Source organism: Centruroides sculpturatus, unplaced genomic scaffold (assembly GCF_000671375.1).
Source record: "Centruroides sculpturatus isolate CEXI.00-Female unplaced genomic scaffold, Cexi_2.0 scaffold282, whole genome shotgun sequence".
In the NCBI taxonomy this organism is placed as follows: domain Eukaryota; kingdom Metazoa; phylum Arthropoda; class Arachnida; order Scorpiones; family Buthidae; genus Centruroides; species Centruroides sculpturatus.
In genome coordinates this window covers 586,104-608,563 of record NW_019384528.1, presented here as the reverse complement: position 1 = coordinate 608,563, position 22,460 = coordinate 586,104, and the positions used below count along the sequence as shown (strand labels likewise).

Below are 22,460 nucleotides of genomic sequence, written 5' to 3'. Positions count from 1 at the left end.
TGAATATATTCATCAACATATTTTCAAGAAACTAATAAAATTTTGAACTCACTTTGAAGTTATTGAATTCTACTTAATTCGAACAGGATTCAAATCGGCATTCTACAATTAAAAAATCTAGTATATTGGTTTTTTTAAAGCAATTGTTTGACTATCCAATAGAAAACTCATGTCAATTCCAATTATGTTGAAAAGCTATTAACTTTTTAGGCTATTTAATTCATGACATTCTGTTTCATGCTATTTTCTAATAAAATAATCATCATCAAAGTATAAATATTACTATATAAAATATTTTTTATCACTTAAAGAATAAAACCAAGAGCCAGAAAAAATATTTTTGGGCTAAATAAGATCTGAGTATTTAGCATTATTTATTTAGGTTTTTCAACTGGTCAAAAACAAGGTGAAAAATAATGATTTTGTATTTTCTAAATAAGACCACCTCTATTTGCAAATATGAAACAACACCAGTATAATAAATTGTATTAATATGCTAAGTCCAATGTAAATAATGATATAATTAAAATTGAATACAGTAAGGACATAGAGGCAAAAGAATTAATACAAGAATATGAGTTTTGTACATTTTTACATTTCTAACTTAAATTTTTTATGTAGTAAATAAAAATAAATAAAATAAAATATAACAACATTAACTTGCTTTATTTAGAGTAAATAATTACATAGATCAACATTTCAAATGTTTTTGAGCTAGCGCTCACCTTTTTCTTCTTCTTTTATTAATAATAAAAAATTTATTTTAAAGAATATTCCACTAATCCATTTCGTAATTCCTTTATCAATATATTTTCTGTTTGTTTCCCTGACATTTAGTTAGCTTTGATCTTTAATTTGAATACTTTGAACTTTGAATACTTAAGATACTTCTTATCAGTTCTTTTTTTAACAAGAGAACATTTATACTTACCATTCTCATAAAGATTTGTCTTTACAGCACAAATGATTCCACCACTTTAAAACAATTTGTTGTTATCATACATCTTATGATATGATGAAAATTTGCACTTATATGTGATAAAAAAACCATAGATATAAGAGATTTATTTTTTTGTTATATCACAAGCACATCCAATTAGCTAGTTTTATCTCAACTGGAGCTATAAACTAACTAATGTAATTCAAATCTATTTTATATATTAAATAAATGAATTAATAAATTTTAATATATTATTTAAATTCTATTTTAACATTAATTGCTATTTATTATTAATTCGACTTGCAGTACTTTTTGGAAATTGAGGTTACAATGTAATAAAAACTAAATCAGTTTATATTCAGTCAGATTTTATTTTGGATACTAATGCATTATTACAAATACTACTGGCTGGTCAAGAAAGGTGAAATGAATAAGGATGTGATTTTTCTCTAAAAGTGGGGAAGAATGTTTGGAAATTATTAGTAATAAAACTTAAAAGTACAACATTGAAATACAACATATTTGGAGAAAATAAACACTTTCCCTAAAAAATTTTAACGGTAGATTTTTAATAAATATTTCTCTAATATAGCATTCTACTATTATCAGCACAATTCCACCAAATACTACTAATTTTCAGGCAAACAAAGACTTCCAAATGAAACAACACATCAAATTATCACTTTTTCATGCTATTATTAATTTCTCACACATAGTAAATCATGATCATGTTACAAACATACTCAATTAACAAGTTGTAGTTAAACAGTCAAGAAGCAATAATGACAAAAGACAATTGGAAGTAAATTTTTCAATATCATAGCAAAATCAGAATTATGAACGACATATCATGCACTGATGGAAAATGATTCATTTTCCAAATTTTATGATCTGGCACTATGCAATTTGTTCATTATATGAAAGCAGATAAAATAAGCTAAAATCGACCTGCCAGTATAACATATTTTACAAATATTCTCCCTTGACTAATTGCTAGAGATGATGGATAATATACATTGTTTAAATGTATTTTATTTATTGTACAAGCTACTACCAAGGGATAGTATTTCTTGATTTAAACTGAAAATAACTTGTGTGTAATGTACATAGTTACTGTATAAATGACACAAATTCAACTTATTAATGTTAAATTTCTTAAGGAACATATTGTTTAAAATACATAATGCCAAGCATTATTAAAGCTGAAGCATAAGTAAATTTCAAAAAGTTTATGGGTGAATATATATTCAGAACTTAGACTGTATCCTAATTGCTGCAAGATAATCCATGCTTGGAAAATATTTATGATGACTGTTTGGTGCAATTAATATATCCCCATCCCACAAAATAACATATTGCAGCAAAATGCTTTGTAGTACTTCAAATGCTGTCAATACTAATAGCACAATGGCATATAGAAAACACTACACATAATTCTCTGTACATTTTGTTGCAGTCTGTTCCCAATTTTTTAACACGAGAAGACACTTTGCACAGCACTAGATAACTCTGTAAAGCTGTTCCATAAAGATGTGCTGAAAGCACCAAAAGCATCATCTCCATTACATGTTCATGTCATACTTGTTTTGATGCTTTGTTTTGTACAAAGCCTTTTGCCTCTTTCATTAGTCTGTTCACATCTTCACCATCACTATCACCTTCTGGTTCCCAATCAGAAGCTGATTCTTGTGGTTCATAATCATCTGATTCTTCATCATTTAAATCATTCATATTTGAATCTTCTGGTTCATCATCATCGTCATTTTGTCTTTTTCCTATTATTTTAAAATTGTTTTATTTAATAAAAAAGAAAAAAAAAAACATTTGTTGTGATTATTCATTTCATATTTTACCTGCTTTTTTTGCAGCTTCTCTTTTTGGGCGTACTTTCTTTGTATGTCGATATTCTTTTCTGTGTTGTGAATTCTTCCTGTAATATATTTTGATAAGAATATTCGTTATTTAGTGACAGGACATTTTAATTATAATGGTTCTTTAGAATTTGAATAAATAAATTTTTAATTATTAATTAAATTATAAAATGTTAAAATTTCTACCTGTAACAATCTATTCCATAAGGACACTCTGGAATTTCTCCATCATCGCTTTCATTGGTGGGATCACTATTATAATCAGAATCTCCAGGATGACTATAGTCTTCAAAGTGTATAGGATTTTTTCTGATAAAGATCCAGATTAAACATGTGTAGAGTTTTGATAATTGTTATTTATATCATTTAATGTAAGAATTGCATTAAAAATATTTTATTGCAGAATCTTATGTATGCACATATGTATACATACAATTTTTGGTGATAAGCAACTTTATTTTTGGTAAATTCAATTACATTTGATGTGCAACTTCAACTAAAAGTGATAGCAAATTTTGAAATATATTTCATTCTTTATGCAAAATATTGTAAACATGTATATTAAACTTCCATTATACTTTTTTAAGATATTAATTCTTAAAAAATACAAGAATTAAGAAGAATAAAAAAAACAGTGGAAAAGTTAAAAAGAAAGTTATCTTTGTATTTTCCATCTTAAAATTAACTCAAAAAAAAATTCTTATACAGGGTGCTTAGTAAAGATCTTATACACCCATATATCTGACAAATACAGACAGCTACAGTTATGAACATGATATATAATTATACAAAGGTGACTATGCATTACAAGAGACCATTTGCAGTGTCTATAGCAGTAAAATTTGGAAGTTAGCATTCCTAAAAGTCAATTACAAAGTTGTAGAGCATGAGCAATTTAATATCAAAAGGCACTTTGTCTACATAAATAGTGTGAATAGAAAGCATGAAATACTAATGTGCACATTGAGCACAGACAATAACATATGTATTTCTGATGTATTTATTTATATGTGTATTTCTCATTTTCCTATGTTTTGTGCAACATTCATTTCAGTGTGTTATACGTTGTGCTCACACGTCAATATATAAGGACTTTACTATTCACCCTGTATATATAGTATAATAGTAGGCAAATAAATAAATAAATTGTTTTTGAAATTTTCAAATATAGATAGTAATTATTATAATCAAATGGTCAGAAATAGATTATCTATCTAATAATTTAAAACTTTAATCTTATACAATATTCCTGCAAAAGCAATTTTACTAATTCATATTTTTTTTTCTTAATCTTAGTTAATTCTCTCTCAGATCACTATTACAGCTACCTGTTTCAATATTAACAATCACAGAAGACGGATTCATCCAAATAATTTTGAATTGAAATACTTGTATTCAGAAAAACATATCTCTTAAATAACAAAAACAAAATTGCTGTCATAAAATGTTTTAGAATTACATTTCTAAAACTAAATATTTTTTTAATATTTCAATACAAAATATAAAAACAAAAATATTTAAACATGACACTTAAAGGAAACATATATGTAAAATAAACCATTAAATCCACATCATAATTAAAAATATTAACATTATAGAGTTATTACTACTATGCTGATGTCATATCCAATTTAAACATTCTGTTTTCACTATGCTACAATCTTCCCTCAAACATTTAACTAACAGGTTTCAAATATTGTAAAAAGCACCTCATTTTACTGTAGCACTTTATAGTGAACATTACTAATTCATATCATTCAAAAATAATTTTGATTTTTTTAAAATTAATTTTTAAAGTCAGTTGATTACAGTCTTCTGTTGTATAATGTTCTCTAATCATAGTTAGCTAAGATCAAATGTGCTTTATAAAAGATATATCAGTTAATCAATGAATTAACCATTTTTAACACAATTTGATGACCAATTAATGAATCAAGTGCTAAAAATTATCCAATACAATGGTTTAATTAATTGCCAGAAATCATTAAAATTTTTTAACAATTTGTTACAATTAATTAAACCATTTTTTGTAATGCAAAAGATAACATGTGAATATATTTGGATTTTCTCAAATTTTATGATTGCATTATTTAATTTAATTATCGTATTTCACATTTTTTTCATGATCTTTGAAAGTGTTTATTCATAATCTGTATATTCAAGATACTCTGTTTATTAAGAAATTAAAAATGTTCTTGTCTCAAGCTCTTTCTTTTATGCTGTATTCTTTACTAGAGATATATTGAAGATATTCACTTTCATATTTTCATAAATTGTTTTACAGTATAATCCTGTTTATCTGGCTCAAATGGGACCAATGGATCCGGATGACCAAAAATCTGGATACTCCAGAAAATTCACTAACAACATAAACAACAGAGTGTATATACATTCTATTTTATATTTTTAATTTCTCTCCATTATATCAACCAGTTTCTTTATTTAGATGTCATTTTTATGATGCTTACTTTACTTTATAAAAGATTGAAAGTGATTGAAACTTAGTGAAACAATAGTAGCTGTGGGTGTTGAGTGAATAATAACTCATGTTGTAATAATAATGACAAATGATACTTTTTATTAACATGATGATGATTGCTGTGAAAAGCACAGTATTTTTATTCAATAGGAAAGTTGCAATTTTTTTATAATTTGAAAATCTTAAAAAATTTTGAAAAGATTCAACATAATATTAAGTAAACTCAAAGAATACTCTTGCAGAATGCATAATAATGAACATCATATGCCAATTCATAGAAAACAAATTATTCTTGCAAGCTATTCTGGTCCAGTCTATTCTTGCAAGTTGCAATATACTTAGGAGTTCTTTGATTTTTTTTTGTATTTATAGGTTTTCTGTATCTCTTATCTTTCATAATTCTGAAACAGGGATTATGTTTTATAATCCGGATTAACAAGATCTGAATAAACAGGATTCCACTGTATATATTATTCAAATTTATTTTAGTCTGTTAAATATTTTTTCAATACTTGCAAATTATTCTTACTCGCTCTTTTTGAACTTTATCTGTATTAAAAATTTTAATACATATATTTAATAAAATTAACAAAGTTATTTTTGATTTTTGAATCTTAATTTATCTCCTGATAACTGCATTAAAATATATCCCTTTAGATATGAATTAGTACTGCTTTTGTATTTTGAATAAAATTAATCGTTTAATACATAAGTATCATTATTCTACACTTATTTATCATTAAATTATACTTTAGCTGGACATCACAGTAATTATTAAAAAGTTTAAGAATATTTTTTAAATATTTTATTACTTTTATTTTTGGTATAGATTTCATAGAATATAATTTATTATTATTATTATTATTATTTTGTTTTAAATATAAGTAAATAGTTTTTGAAGCTTATTTTTTATTTTACCATTCAACAGTAACATAACAGAATATTTTTAATGTACAGTACAATCTCAGTAATCTGACCATTTGCTAGTTTGACACATCCATTAATCTGACACTAGTCAACTTTTTCGGTATTATTGGCACTGTTGTCAAATCGTCAACAAGCTTTCCATTAGTTCAAACTCTAGTTTCCACTAAATATGATATGATATTAAGCTCGAGCTTGGGCAAGATATTAAAGATTGTTAGGCTCAATGTCGTAAGATGATATCATTTTAGTCTGCTCAAAAAAAAGAAAAAAGACACAATTCCTTTAAATATAAAAATCAGTCCCCTAAATTCCCACCAAATTCCACACACTGTACCTTCCACTAAATTTTCTATGATCGCTTACATTTTCCATTAAATTTAGTGAAAATCTACCAACTTAGCAATACTGATTACCGGAAATGGCAATACTCTTGATGTTTTGCTCAACAGTCCAGCTTGTGTTTTGTTGCATTATTAACATTTGGCTTCACAAATGACATACATAATTTGGACTCAATGAAAAAATTGCATAAAACAGCTTTTGTGCAATCATTCAAAACAAAATGATGCAAGACAATTGAACACTATTTTAAAAGGTTTGATAATTAATTTGAAAACCCTAGAATAGACTAACATATGATAGTAAGAAAATATGATAAGAGAACAATTTCATATGTTTTTGATTAATATAATGTACTAATATCATGCAAATAAACAAATGTCTTTTTCCCAAATGATTAAATCATTGAATTCATCTTACTTCCAATAATCCAGCAATCTCATTAATCTGATACTGTTCTGGCCTATATGTGTCAGATTACTGAGACTGTACTGTATTAGCAAATTTATACAATATCAGACTCTAATTATTTGATTGTCATATATACTAGACTAGATAACTAGACTGCATATAATGATTAAAAACAAAATGTTGAATATATTTTAAATCTTATTTAAATTTTGGCATTAAATACTGAAAATTCTTATATTTATAGAAAAGTGTAAAAATATAATAGCATTATTAAGCCACAACTCAACAATCTGGAAATTTAATCTTTCTATATCTTTCAGTTTTGTTGGTTATTAACCAAAAATACAGAAACATTAATTACTTAAAATACTTTAAAAATTTATTTAATTTGATTTGTTTTAGTGAGAATGTTTTTCATACATGAATACAATAAATTGCCACCATATACGTATATGAAACTGCAGATAAACTTCTTGAACAAAAATGAAATTTTTTTTTACTTCTAGTATATCTGAAACAGACTATGCTTCTTGCAACATTTTGTAATAATTATATTCAAAGCAGATATATAGTATTTTTAATGATGATGTAAACAAATCTGCAACACTGTACATGAAGAAAAATTTATCATATTTTCATCCAAATAACACATGAAAATTTTAGAACAAAAATAACAACTTTACGTAACCTGTTAATTGTATATTCCATGCCTATGGAGGCAGCCATTGCTCTATGGACACAAATCCATAATTGCAATTTAAAATTAGTATAACCCAATCTATTATGTTAATAATGAATCTTGTAAACTGGTAAAACAAATTATAAGCACGTTCAAGCCTTTCCCAGCTTAAAATATTTTTATCTATCTGTCTAGGCAAATGTTTGATAAATAAAAATATTTTATGCTGGAAAAGGCTTAAACTCTTGTAACATGCTCCATTGCAAAACCTAGTTTCAAGTTGTTCACAGATAATCTGCAGGTTAGTCACAAAAATGTGGCAATTTAAAATTTTAAAAAGTAAAACCAGACTTTTTGATTAATATATAACATTTACTGAAAGAATGAAAAGGTTATCATAAAGCTTAAAGTTATTTAATTAGACTTAAATTTAAAGATAATTTAATTTGTGGAAAATTAAATTAATGACATTTTCAGAATTTAGTCAATTTAAATTTCTAGGAGAAAATATTACAAAACCTAAAGAATGATAATATTCCATTTCATCTTTAGAAATAAAAATGTTATTTCTAAAAATTCATAAAAAATTTGATAACTAAAACTACAATATTTTAAAGATATTGTTTGATGTAAACACAATATTCTTCAAAAATGCAACTTTTTAATCTGAATTTTTTACCTGTTATATTTAAAACTGCATAGGTACTAGTTTTATTCAAATACAGTAGAACCTCGATTATCCGGACTAATTGGGGATGAAGGTAGTCCAGATAAGGAAAAATTCGGATAATTGAAACAAATACTTTAATTTGTCTTTTAATGATAATACAACGCATTTTCTTTTCGATGACATATCAGTAATATTAAAAGTAAATACTGTATTTAAACCGTGATCAAATTTTCAAGAAACAAACGTTTGTATTGAATTTGGACTACTACTGACCAACACTATTGTTTAAAAGGCCCTCTGGTAGCGCAAGAAGACAGATTTTATAAAATAAAAAGCAGTTGAAACTGCATTTTTATGAATAAAAATTTGACAAACTATTTATCGTTTTATGACGAGTAAAATTTTTTCGTCGCGTTCGCGGCTTTTAAGTAATGCATAAACCTTCGAGGCGCGAGGCCCTTCGGACCGCGAGGCATAGGCGGTGGCCCACGTCGTCCATGCCTTACGCCGCCCTTGGTCATAGAAATGATGTAATTTGAATATAAATTATTTATAAATACGTATGTCAAGTTATATTTTTATTACTACGTAAAATATATTTAAGAGTTTACGACCACTGTGCTGGGTGAGACGTTGTTGAAACAAAAAAAGTTATGCATTCCATCACGTACATAAACAGTGTCGTAATTCGCCAAGTGCAAATCAGCAAATTCGTAAAATTTTTGTTTATTTTGAACAATCCGGATAATCGAAAATCCAGATAATAGAAGTCCGGATAATCGAGGTTTTACTGTAATAGCAAATATTATTTTAAACAGAATATTTTCTCTGCAATTACTATATTGCAGTTTTTATTTCCTTTGCACATACGTGTTTGATGTCCAATAAAGTTTGTAATATATTTATTTATGCAAATTTGATTTTTAAAATAAATCCTACTTGAAATGGCAACTAGTTTCTTTCTTTATAATGAGTGTTACTTTCTATATACTGTTTACTACCAGTTTATAGAAAATAATTAAAAAAATACACCTATTATATTGTATTTTTTTATTATTTCATTTTCTACTAGTTCATTTGTTAAATAAATATAATATCTACTTACCAAAGTTTCCATAAACTATGTTAAGTAGGTATCATCTTTATTAATGTAAGGTATGGTATTTATTAATTTTACATTGTTTCCCTAAGTTTTCAGAAATCCTTGAATAGTAGAGATGATTACAATTCCAGGGCTGTTATTATTTCACTCTAAAAATGAGACATTGTTACTACTGAAGGACAGTTATCACTTGAATAAAACTGGTATTCTAGTTTTAGTAACTTGAAAATTCCTTATGCAATATAAATACAACAATAACAGCAAAATTTGCTTGAATTCAATCTTTCAAAATATTTCTTAAATAATTTGAATCACAAAAACCAAACTCTGGTTTTGCTATTCAAATTTTTTTTATTTTACAGAAATCAATTCCAAGAATAATTGAGGGGTTTATTTCCAAATTGTGCTTACATCCACATCACTTGAATTTTCAGGAGAAAAATATTCTTAAAAAAAGTTAACTGAAACAGCTTTTCAACATAAAGTGCCTCCACTGACAGTTAGGCTTATAACATTAAGAAGTACCAATCAGGACATTATAATAATTAAAATACAATGAACAGTTATTTATTGTGACATTGACACAATGTTGCACTGCAATTTTTCATCACAATTCACTTAAGTGTTGTAGTGTATTGTCTCAGTACATCATACTTTTCCTGTTAACAATGGAGACATGTCGGTCATGTATCTAACTCTGTTCAGGAGAAAATATTTGAATTGAAATAATGTAACTTCCCACCCAAAGAGGAAGTTTGTATATAGTTAATTGGGGCCTCCAGCCCCTAGGCTTTCCATATCTGGTCTTGACTTTCTTCTAACACCATTCTAAAGATTAAGGAAGGACAGACAGACAGATAACAGTGAGAATTTATAGGTCTACAGTTTTTTCAAATTGCAGTCCAATAACAATTTAACATTTAGATTTTAGCATGTTTTGGAAATAAATCACTCAATTATGAAACACCATTTATTTAAATGCATTACACAAAAACATTTCATTATTAGAAGTGTCTGACAGTCTACAAGAATCACTTTTTGACTATAAAATTAAATTAGGACATGTAAGATTGAAATTGAATAAAAAAAAAATTTACTTATGAGCTAGCCTCACAACTGGATTGTAAGATTAAATTGAAGACTATAAAACCTTTTATCACAAGAAAAAAGTTAAATTTTGATATTTTATTTAATAATTATACTAAAAAACTTACTGGATAAGAAGAATTTCTGTAGACTTTTGTCAAACTTCTTATAATGGAAGATAAAGCATTCTGAAACTATTTAAGGAATTACACTGTATTTTATCAAATTAAACTGAAATTTCTTTGCATCTATTTTTAAAATATGCAATAGCAGTTAAATTCATTTTGTAATTATTTAAATTTGAATAAGTTAACTTTTATTTTATTTTATTTTTACTGATGTTTGTTTCCATTATTTTATCTGCAATTTGTAAATTATAGAGATCATTAATTAAACTAAATAAGCAAAAGATTATTATAATTTTTTTGGCTGTTTTTATGTTATAATTTTAACAAACAAATAATTTATCTTAGATTTGCGTAGTGTTACTATTTTATAAGTATTCTAATAGTTAAAGTTAATCAATTAATAATTAAAATTTAGAATCATCTAGAAAATAATTAACATAAAGTAAAATTCTGAACATATCGATATAATCACTGAGAATTGAGTAAATATGTAACTCTGTACTGTACAGTACAGGTTGGCCCAAAATCAGCGATATTAAGAATGGTTAAAACAGATTTGGAACAGATGAATGCTATTATTTATGATTCACTCACACTACCAACAAAGTAAATGAATTATAACTCTTGCTAATTAAGTACACTCTTGCTAATCTGAACATTATGTAATCTAAACCAATTGTGTTTGTTTTTCCATTAAATGTTCTCACAACAAAAAAAATTAGATTATTTTTTTAAAAATATGATGAATTTTCAAACTTAATACATACTACACATTTTAACATAAATGTATGTACCAAATACAGTACATATGTAACTCAAAAATTAAAAATATTTGAATAACTAATAAGGACTTTTTGTTAACAAGTGCACGACAATTGACATTTGATTACACTTTCATGATGAATCATATTTGCCATCATAAGAGCCAGTTGCACAAATTAAAGTTATAAACTACAGAATAACTGCCTGCAGATTAAAATTGACTTTGTCACTAATCGAAAAAATAAGTTATATTCATTGCATGAGTTTCTTTGACTTGTCAGATAGCCATTGGCCAGTTAGCCGAAAAATTCTTTCAGTGCAGAAGCATTACCAAGAGCAATGGTAAATGAGACAAAGGAGTAAAAAATGAGTAAGCAAAAATGTGGGATGGATTTGACTATATATTGAAATATATATTAGGAGATTAGGTGGAATCTGTCTACAAGATTTTAATATAATACTTTATTGACTTATTCTGAAACCATGTCTTCTTTTAATTATTCTTTACTTCACAACTGGGTGCCTAGGTAGACACTGGGCATCTTTAACATCCCTCTTTATTCAGGAATATCTTACACAAAGATATGAGTTTCGGGCATATGCCCCGCTTCTGAAATGCGTAGCATTGTGTAAGATATTTCTGAATAAAGAGGGATACTTAAAGATGCCCAAGTATAACTATGCACCCAGCTGTAAAGTAAGTAAGAAATAAGTACTTTATATTGAAATAATTAATAATTTCCCATTATAAAATGAGATTTATCTAACTCTGACAATGTAAAACTGTAGCTTTTTAAATCAAAATTGATTCTCAAAATTTACAATCACTATAATGTTAAGATCTTTCTTAAAAATATACTGCCAATATTAGGATAAACTTCCTTTAAATATTCTAGATAAAGGTTATGCACATCACAATTGGAGTTGGTCAACCAACTTGTTTCTATGCTAATCTAAAGAATAAATTTTTTAATACCCAAAATCAGCTGGTTAACTTACTTGGCAGTTTATCCAAAAGACTTAAACTTGTGCAATGTGTCAAGGGTAATTCTGTAGATTAAAGTACATTTAACCTAAGATTAAAATTTAACCAGCAAACCATGCAACTGGCCCTAAATGTTTTTAAAACTTTTCGTAGTCTGAACAAATAAATTTTAATTTTTTTTGTGTTAATGGGAAGGGCTCAAGTCCCTACAATCCACTTGGATTTGCTCCTGCATACTGTTATAAACATGCAACTGTCCTAAAGCAGTTTTAACTGTTCTTAAAATAATCTTAAAATATATATCAGTTAATTGATTTTTTAGCCACCTTGTATATATAATTTAAAATTAAGATTTTTACAGGTTTTTTTTCCTGTTTCTAAATTATTTGATCTAGAGATAGTATCAATTTTTAACTCAAATTACAAATTTCAAAACTAAAATACTTGTTACGAAAAATGATTCAATAGTCACTCAATTTAATAAGAATAAATAAAAAATTTTTAACTTCGATAATTCTAATATTTTATAAACTACTTTCCAACATGCAATTTAACAAGCTATCATTCATTTCTTCACATATATGAGAAAATATGGATTAGCTGATAACATATATAAAAAATTTTATTATTTACACAGATTTTAAACAAAATTATTTTTAATCTAAATTTAATCAGATTTATCATTTAAATAAGCGTATTCACGAATTAGTCAATTATATATTATTATAAATACTATTTGTGCACAGATTATTACATACATAGTTTTGGTGGTGAGAAAATAGATGGATAATTACCCTTACCATTTGATTAAAATAAGTTATCTATCTTTAAAATCTTAATTTTTAAGAATCTGTATTTAAAATATTTTGAATTCTTTATAATTGAGTTATTTACAGATTATTTTAAGAAATATTTCTTTTTATTTCAGATTTCAACAAGAAAACTCCAACTATTTTTTTTATAAAATTTTTTTCAAAAATTAAAGAAAAATAAAAAAAATTTCTGAAAACAATTAGCTTAATGATAGTTTTCAAAAATTTTCAAATGAATTAATACTGTTGCATACTAAAAAACTTCTAGATTTCTATAAAATTAAACCAGAATTTTGTACAATATATATATTTTGTATTTATGCACTGATGTGATTCACGTTCAATGCACGAATACAAAACATATATTGTCATTTAAAATTTGAACTTAAATGCTCATTTATTTAATTCGTATTTTATGTTAATTTATAGAAAAAGAATTACGGATACTTTCAACGTGAAAAACAAAAGCTAGAATAGTACTCTAGAAATTTTAGTTTAAAACAAATTGATGACAAAACACTAACTTGTTCAACATCATAAAAACTTGCTGCTTAAATTATTTTAAAATATAATAACTAAACATTATTAAAGTAATAAAAGATTGATAGATTAGATGTTATAAGAATCACAAATGTGTGATTTCATACAATAGTGAAAATGAATGTTATGGATTATCAAAAATCAATAAAATTGATATTTATGTCCATAACAAAAAGATAAATAGTATTTATGATTTCCTTGGCAATACATAACTTCTTTATTACTTCTTCAAATTAATAACTGATGAAAGTACCGTATATTTTCACAGATAAGACAAGGTATAAATTTTCGTCAAAGTTTTATAGTTTTAGCATATATCTGTCCAATTAGACGACCCCCAAATTATCAATGGCCTATGAATTTAGTTTAGATCAGCAATCATAATCTGGATAATATATAATACGGTATAGCGTATACAGAATTATGTCCTATTTGTAATGTTTCGAATGAATAAATTTTATTTTCTTGCATCTGGCAGCACTACCTTGCTATTGTTGCAAACATTCACACTGATTTGGGCATTCGGGTAATGACCTTGACTATTCACAAAAACGTCATATGGGTTATTCTATTTTGTGGACATACCCTACTCTCTACTAGTAAATAATTACAGTTTTTCCATTTTTTTTTAATAATGATTTTAATTTATATAAATTTCAACCTAATTTTTTTTGTATCTGTCCTATAAGACAACCCCGGACTTTAGGGTCCTTTTTTAATGATTCAACTATCATCTTATCTGCGGAAATATACTGTAGTTACACAACTATCAATACTTACAAGAATTTCTTATTTTTGAATTATATATGCCTAATCAAAAAGTTTCTCCAAATAGCAAAAATTAATGTCTGTTTTCAAAGCCAAGAAAGAACACTAGCATATTTTTTATACATACAGTGAAGCATCGAAAATCTGGATTTGGCCATTGAAAAGTGGATATTAACTCTTTCAATGGTAACTTCATTGTTGCCATTTCAGTGTGAGTGAAAAGTTTTACTTGTTTTCTGGCCAAAACTTTAATCACTTATTGTTACATTAAATTCACATACTATAAAAATAAATTGTTCAACTTTTTTTTATATGTATATTTATAGGTTGTGATAAAATCTAAAAAATATTGTGGTTCTGTAAATTATGTTTTGAATCTGTAAGGATTCCTACATTCCTTGTGAAATACTAGCTTGAACTAAGAATAACTAATTATCTGAGCACTATAAATAGCTTTTTTTCAGGACTTATCACACACTATCGAGAATCTAGTCAGAGACTGATGAGTGGATTCTTGATATTGCTAAAAAATAGCTATTTATAGCGCTCAGATAATTAATTAATAATAGTAGGGCAAAAAGCATAACTAAATTTGAATTACAGCATATTTGAAGTTTACAGTACTTAAAATTTTAATTTATGCATATACTTGAAAATCTGAATGGCTTCTGGTCCCAGTTAGTCTGGATTTTCGACATTTCACTGTACGTGAATTGACAACTACAAAATTAACTCATAGTTTACATACAACTACTATGTAACTGAACAATCAGCTTATGTCTCCATCCTCAGAACCTGAAGATGGAGACATAAGATCAAAAACAGTGTTCTATAGTGTTAATTTTTCACATTACTGCTGGAGTTTGGGTGTTTTATGTAAGTTAATTGACTCATACTTTAACAACTCAGAAAATACTACAATAATGAAGAATTATTCAAGTAAATCTTAATAAATTTTGTACTTATCAATTTCTTGATTCAATTTGAATCTGAATTCAAGATTACAGAAAAAAAATTTATTATTAAAAAATACCTGTTCATTTTCAAAATACATTAAAAAACTTAATCATTTTAACAGAATCATATATAATTATTCAAATAATTGAATTAAACATTATTGTAACATCTAACGTTTACAACTTTGTATGTATCTTATATTTATAAAAACAATACTAAATATAAATGTAAAAGATTTATGGCAGAATTTCAATGTTAAGTTAATTACTGATGTAATTTGTTACTCTCTGATAAGTATTTTTAAAAATCTGACTAAAATGACTTATAAAAAAATTTAACTTAAATAGCTACAATTCAAACTGAAATGACATTCATAATCTAAAAGATGATAAACTACTGAATCATATTGGTTCTTATTCACACAATGAGTCTCACCTGAATTTGACATTACATGATGAAAAAATAAAGGAGTTTAAGCTTAATACTTATGGAATAAAGCCTGAAAAGAATACTAATGGTAAAAATATAAATGCTTTTTAAATATTTGGATAAAATCAGAGTAAATAAACACAAAATAATCATTAAAGAAATTCCAAAATTACTCAGAATAAAACCTGTCATTTTTACTGTTATAAAAAAAGATTTATAACATAAGTAGGTATTAAATAAAATAATTTTTAAATTTCTAAAGAAGTTTACCCATAATTTGAATATTGCACTTTGTTTTCATTTGTGGTTAATATATTTATTTATGATTTTCTTAAGAAGTTTTCTATTATTTATGGGCATTTTGCCATATTATTGTAAGACCATAAATGCATTAGAAAAGATAACTAGGTTTTTGAACAATAAATTTTTAATATTTGAGATCAAATTTATATTATTTTATACATACCGGAGAGAAATTATAATCAATTTCAACTATGACTTCAAAAACACAAATAAAATAATATCTATATTGGAAATATTTATAAGCATTTTATATAACAATTCCAAATATAAATACACATTTATTCTATTGTATTTAGTTTTTTAAAAAATCTTAATTTTGTCTTGAGATATAAAATGAAAAATGAATTAGAAATAAAATAACTAACTTTTTTAAAACTAAAAAATATATGTATTAATAAATAGTGAAATTAAACTGCTAAACTAGTTTACTAACTTTTCATTTAATAGTTATTTTTCCTGAAATTATTGAAAAATTTTAGTAATATTTTTAATTATTTTAAATTTATTTGAATCGTTTCAAAAATAATTGACGTTATATCTGTAATCAAAATTTCTATCAGTTTATAAAATTAACGAATTAAAATAATTAAAAAAACTGTATAATTATAAGGTTCAATCAAATTAATTTTAAACAGTTAACAAATGAAAACACTATTATAAATTGCAAACAGATTAAATATTTTTATTATCATTATTAAGTAACATTTTTCTTATTTATATATATATTTATTTATTTATTTATATATAATCAGAAAACATGGTCAAATAGGTATCACATTGCATATATAATTTGCAAGATCTGTAAAACTTTCAGATCAAAATAATTGACTGTATGCATNTTTACGTCATATTTAAAAATATATTTTACTATTTCTGTACAGAATGCTACAATATTCATAAATCTCTCTCTCTCTCATTTTTTATTATAGGGTTCATATTATCTCTCTTTTAAACAGCATTATATTAATGAAATTTTGGTTATCATATAATATACTACACAAGTAAAGAAATTATATGTTGTATGTTGATATTTACTAGAATTCCAATAAACTAACTGATCTGTTATGGAATTTTTACTGAATTCAAAAACTGTTTAGCTCAAACAGTAGCTCAATTAATAACACTAATATAGTAATTATTAATATTCATGATGATAATATAATTTTCCATAAAATTTTACTTGGTAATAATAACAAACATGGCCAACTTATTTTTAAAAAGTTCATAATATTCTGTATATTATTGATAAAAAACACTCTCATATTCTGTAAAGAGTCCATTGAAATAGCCATTCATCAAAACTTTCAGAACATCCTCATATAAAATATTTAATCACTTTCTTTATTTCTTTTTTTAAGAATGTAATTTGGCTAATTACATTTCATCAACTGGATGAAATAAAATTATCTACGAAAGTCTGAAATTTTTTTCTTCTTTTCCCTTTTAATCAGTTATATGAAGTCATTTTAAATCATTTATAAGGAACTTTTTCCCAAAATAATGCAATCAAGTGTAAACATATTAATCACTTCTGATAAGATATATTTGCAAATCCAGTGACCAAAGTTACATAAAATTTCTATAAATATAAACATTTTCAGTAATAATTCATTTTAAAATTTTTACACTTTTATNTTTTTTTTTTTTTTTTGTTTTATTTTGAACTGAAAGTTGCTGCTCTTCAATTTGGTTTACCTATAACATTCCTTTCCATATGAACAAGGTTTCCTCCTTCCTCTATTTTTTGAAGAAAATGCTTCTTCAATTTCATCGTCCTCATCATCATCATCAGAAATATCTTTCGAAAATCTAGTTTTACCTCTTCTAGATTTCTTAGGCAACTATAACAGAAAATACACAGACCATCAACTAATTTGATGATGATAAAACTTATTAAGCAAAAAAAATACTTACTTTTTTCTTTCGATTTTCTGTTTCCCAGTCACTACCGGATTCACTTCCAGAATCTACTCTATAACTTCTTCTTTTCTTTCTATGTTCTGCTTCCCAATCACTTCCAGAATCTTCATCTTTTTTCAATCCTCTTCTCCTTCTTGACCTTTGTGTGTGAGATTCATCACTATCCCACTCATCATCATCACTAACGATAAAATCTTCTAAAATTTAAAATATTTTATTATTTTCAATCTAAATGATGATAATTTTTATATTAGCATTAAATTTATATATATAAAAGTTCTCTCCCAATTAGAAGATTTAAATTATAAATAAGTAACTATTAATTACGATTGCTTGTTTTTACTTAATTAATAAAGTTGAATATTCAAGTAATTAAAACCTTTTTATTTTTATATATATATGTCAAACCATCATCAGCAATAATGCAAAATTTTATTTATATTTATTTAATTTCTTTTGTTTTTATTTAAAACATCTATGTTCATATAAAAAAAATAATTTAAACAAGTGACTAGAATATGCAGAATTTCATTTAAAGAAGAGATTTTAAAAACTTAACAGCTTTAAAATAGAAAAATAAAAAAGTTCTCAGATAATTTCAAATTGCTGTTATCAATTTAATAGCATAATTGTAAAAATTATTAATTTATTTCAAAAACATGCTGAAGTTGGAAAAAATGATCATGAATGAAAAGAATCATAAAAAAGAAATCAATGCTAACTAAAAGTATTAATAAAACCAGAAACTTTTTGCAAATTTTTTGTATATCAGAATACAATACAAATTAAATAATACTGAAATAATAAAATAATTAAAGATGACTGTACTATGAAACAAAGAAATTTTCAGACTTATGCTTTACTAATAATTTTTATAAGAAAAACTGGCAAATAAAATGGTATTCCAATTCAATTAATTATCTAAAAAATGAAAAAATGAATTTTTTTCATACCATCATTAGATTATTACTCCTTGATCTCATCATTGATCAAATTGTCATAGATATAAAAAAGCCAGAAAATGTTTTTCAGTATTTGGACCTCAGATATTACATCTCAGTTCCAAATAAACTTATCAATGTATTTATTTGATATAAATCTCTGAAAATCTTCAAGCAATCATTGAGCATATCAAAATATTTGTTGTTATTGTAAAACAAAGAACTTAACTGAGTATAGAAGAAAAGTATATTTATGCACCTAAAGTAGAATCTCATTTTAACAGATCACTCAGGCCATCAAAAATCATGTTGTTCTGAATATATTCAAACAACAGATTTCTTGCATACCCAGGAAAATATCCATTATTTGAAAAAATTTCCATTTTTAGCCCCCTACATATAGTAATAATAAAACACACCTTTAATAATCCAGCTAATAAAAATTAATAATATAATAACGTTTTCGATCGTTTCTTAACGATCTTCTTCAGTTACCATAAATACGAAATTAAAATATAAATAACGGAAAAGTTTTATTTTTTGTTTATTTTATCTACTTTTCCGTTATTTATATTTTAATTTCGTATTTATGGTAACTGAAGAAGATCGTTAAGAAACGATCGAAAACGTTATTATATTATTAATTTTTATTAGCTGGATTATTAAAGGTGTGTTTTATTATTACTATATGTAGGGGGCTAAAAATGGAAATTTTTTAAAATAATGGATATTTTCCTGGGTATGCAAGAAATCTGTTGTTTGAATATATTCAGAACAACATGATTTTTGATGGCCTGAGTGATCTGTTAAAATGAGATTCTACTTTAGGTGCATAAATATACTTTTCTTCTATACTCAGTTAAGTTCTTTGTTTTACAATAACAACAAATATTTTGATATGCTCAATGATTGCTTGAAGATTTTCAGAGATTTATATCAAATAAATACATTGATAAGTTTATTTGGAACTGAGATGTAATATCTGAGGTCCAAATACTGAAAAACATTTTCTGGCTTTTTTATATCTATGACAATTTGATCAATGATGAGATCAAGGAGTAATAATCTAATGATGGTATGAAAAAAATTCATTTTTTCATTTTTTAGATAATTAATTGAATTGGAATACCATTTTATTTGCCAGTTTTTCTTATAAAAATTATTAGTAAAGCATAAGTCTGAAAATTTCTTTGTTTCATAGTACAGTCATCTTTAATTATTTCATTATTTCAGTATTATTTAATTTGTATTGTATTTTGATATACAAAAAATTTGCAAAAAGTTTCTGGTTTTATTAATACTTTTAGTTAGCATTGATTTCTTTTTTATGATTCTTTTCATTCATGATCATTTTTTCNATGGCTACACCGGCCAAACAGTATAAGAAGTTGACCCTTAAATTATGTAAAGCAAGGGCTAAATTTGATTTTCTATCTCAATGCCGTCTTAATGGTGCCTTTCCAATGTCTATTTATCGGATACGATTGCCCACGGGATGTAATTCGCTAATCCCAAAATTGAGACAGCTGTGCCTCAGAAAGGCACAGCTGTCTCAATTTGTATTGTCTCAATTTGTATTGAGACAATACAAATTTGTACAATATCAATTTGTACAATATCAATTTGTATTGTCTCAATTTGTATTGAGACAGCTGTGCCTTTCTGAGGCACAGCTGTCTCAATACAAGACGCCAAACGTACGCTATTTTGTACAAGCTGATAAAGATGGAGAACTACTTGTATGAACAAAACCCACAACTTCTAGCGTTCGTGAATAAAAGTGTTGTTAAGTTGACACAGAATGTCGAAAGAAATTTAAAACGCAATTACATCAAGAAACTAAGATGGATATTCCGGATGCAGAATATTAAACCGAACAAAAGCGGAAACACCCATATCACCGCATGGGATAACATCGTACCCCCACAATGCATTTTGGAAGCCTTGGATTACGGTCCTCTTTATGCTCCGCCCCCTTTGCCAAAGCCAGAGACCTTCATACCGGATATTGAGTTGGTCATTAAGGGCATGAACGAAACAAATCAGGATTTTATTCGTTGGAAAACCAGATTCCGAGCGACAAAGGAGGTAAAAAGCAATGGGTCGAACACACGGCGATTTCGAAACATCATAAAGAATTCGAGACATTGGTTACAACAGAACAACATAGTCCTAATGAAGGCCGATAAATCGAAAGGAGTGGTATTGCTAAAACAATCAACCTACAACGAGAAGTTACGTGAATATATTGCAAGCACTGAATGTCAACCAGCACCCGTCCATTTTTTAGAAACCCTGCAGCAAAGGGTCAAAAGGTTCACGTCCACTCCTTTAGCACGGCTCTTACATATGCAAAACTCCATCATCCGTGCACCAAGAGAACCGAGAATATTTGCTTTCGCCAAAACACACAAACCGGGATACCAAATACGCCCTGTTATAGAGAAATGTAACTCTCCAACATTCTTAATCGAAAAACAACTGGTCAAATTCTTTCAATCTAAAGCTCATCGCCATCCATTCTCGATTAACAACTCACTACAACTAATAGAAGATCTCAAAAACATTTCTTTAATGGATGATGAATATATGACGGTCTTGGACTTTAAGTCGATGTATCCATCGATAAAATTGTCTCCTTGCTTCTGCGCATTAAGAGATTTTTTATTTGCCAATGTTGAAAATGCGACACATCATCACAATCAAATACTAGAACTTGCGCACCTGGTGTGTTATACATCGTTTTTTGAATTTGAGAACAAATTATATTTGCAAGGAAGAGGCGTACCAATGGGTAGTCCCACTTCGGCAATTCTATGTGAGTTGGTGTTACGACAACTCGAAAACAAAATTCTACCCGAATTCCAACACCTTATCATTTTGTACGCCAGATACGTCGACGATATATTCATCTTGTAGCAACGAAAACCTAACCTACAGCAATTTTTGGATAGGATCAATAATAACCCTTACGGTTTATTACTACAAGTGGACCAGGGGAGTGATGATATTGTAAATTTTTTGGACATTTCCATCGCTTGCAGACAGGGAGAAATCAGGACCGGCATATACAGAAAACCGTGCTTTCAACCCACTTTAATTCCGCATAATTCAATCGATCCGCATCACATCAAATTGGCGGCCTTTAGGTCCTGGATAAAAAGGGCTTATACACATTGTTCTAGTATAAAAGACACAATGGCGGAGCTAAACTACATTCTAAAGATTGCGGAACAACAAGGATACCAAAAGGAAATCATAAAGAATCTTATTACATCCTTCCAAACAACTAAACAACAGCATCCCACAGTAGACGGTAGACAAAGGATGGTTTTAAATTATATCCCGTTTTTAAGACAAATACATAAAGAAACGGCCAAGACTAATGATTTCAGTATAGTATATCGACGC

General features: G+C 26.5%; 2 protein-coding genes across 2 annotated transcripts; one reads left to right on the top strand and one right to left on the bottom strand.

Moving 5' to 3' along the window:
• Positions 1 to 1,488: 1,488 nt before the first annotated feature.
• On the bottom strand, positions 1,489 to 18,309 carry LOC111622946 (aprataxin and PNK-like factor; the record flags this gene model as incomplete). The annotated part of the gene is made up of 5 exons (XM_023365419.1): positions 1,489 to 2,715; positions 2,794 to 2,870; positions 2,998 to 3,120; positions 17,884 to 18,029; positions 18,103 to 18,309. Coding segments are annotated over 5 exons (753 nt in total), but the record flags the coding sequence as incomplete, so codon positions are not given.
• Positions 18,310 to 20,774: 2,465 nt separating this feature from the next.
• LOC111622945 lies at positions 20,775 to 21,968 on the top strand. The gene has a single exon (XM_023365418.1). It carries the CDS (start codon positions 20,775 to 20,777, stop codon positions 21,966 to 21,968), a length of 1,194 nt encoding a protein of 397 aa, XP_023221186.1.
• The last annotated feature ends 492 nt before the right edge of the window (positions 21,969 to 22,460 follow it).

Excerpts from the sequence above, each read along its gene's own strand:
- LOC111622945 (XM_023365418.1), top strand. The coding sequence starts at position 20,775 with ATGGAGAACTACTTGTATGAACAAAACCCACAACTTCTAGCGTTCGTG.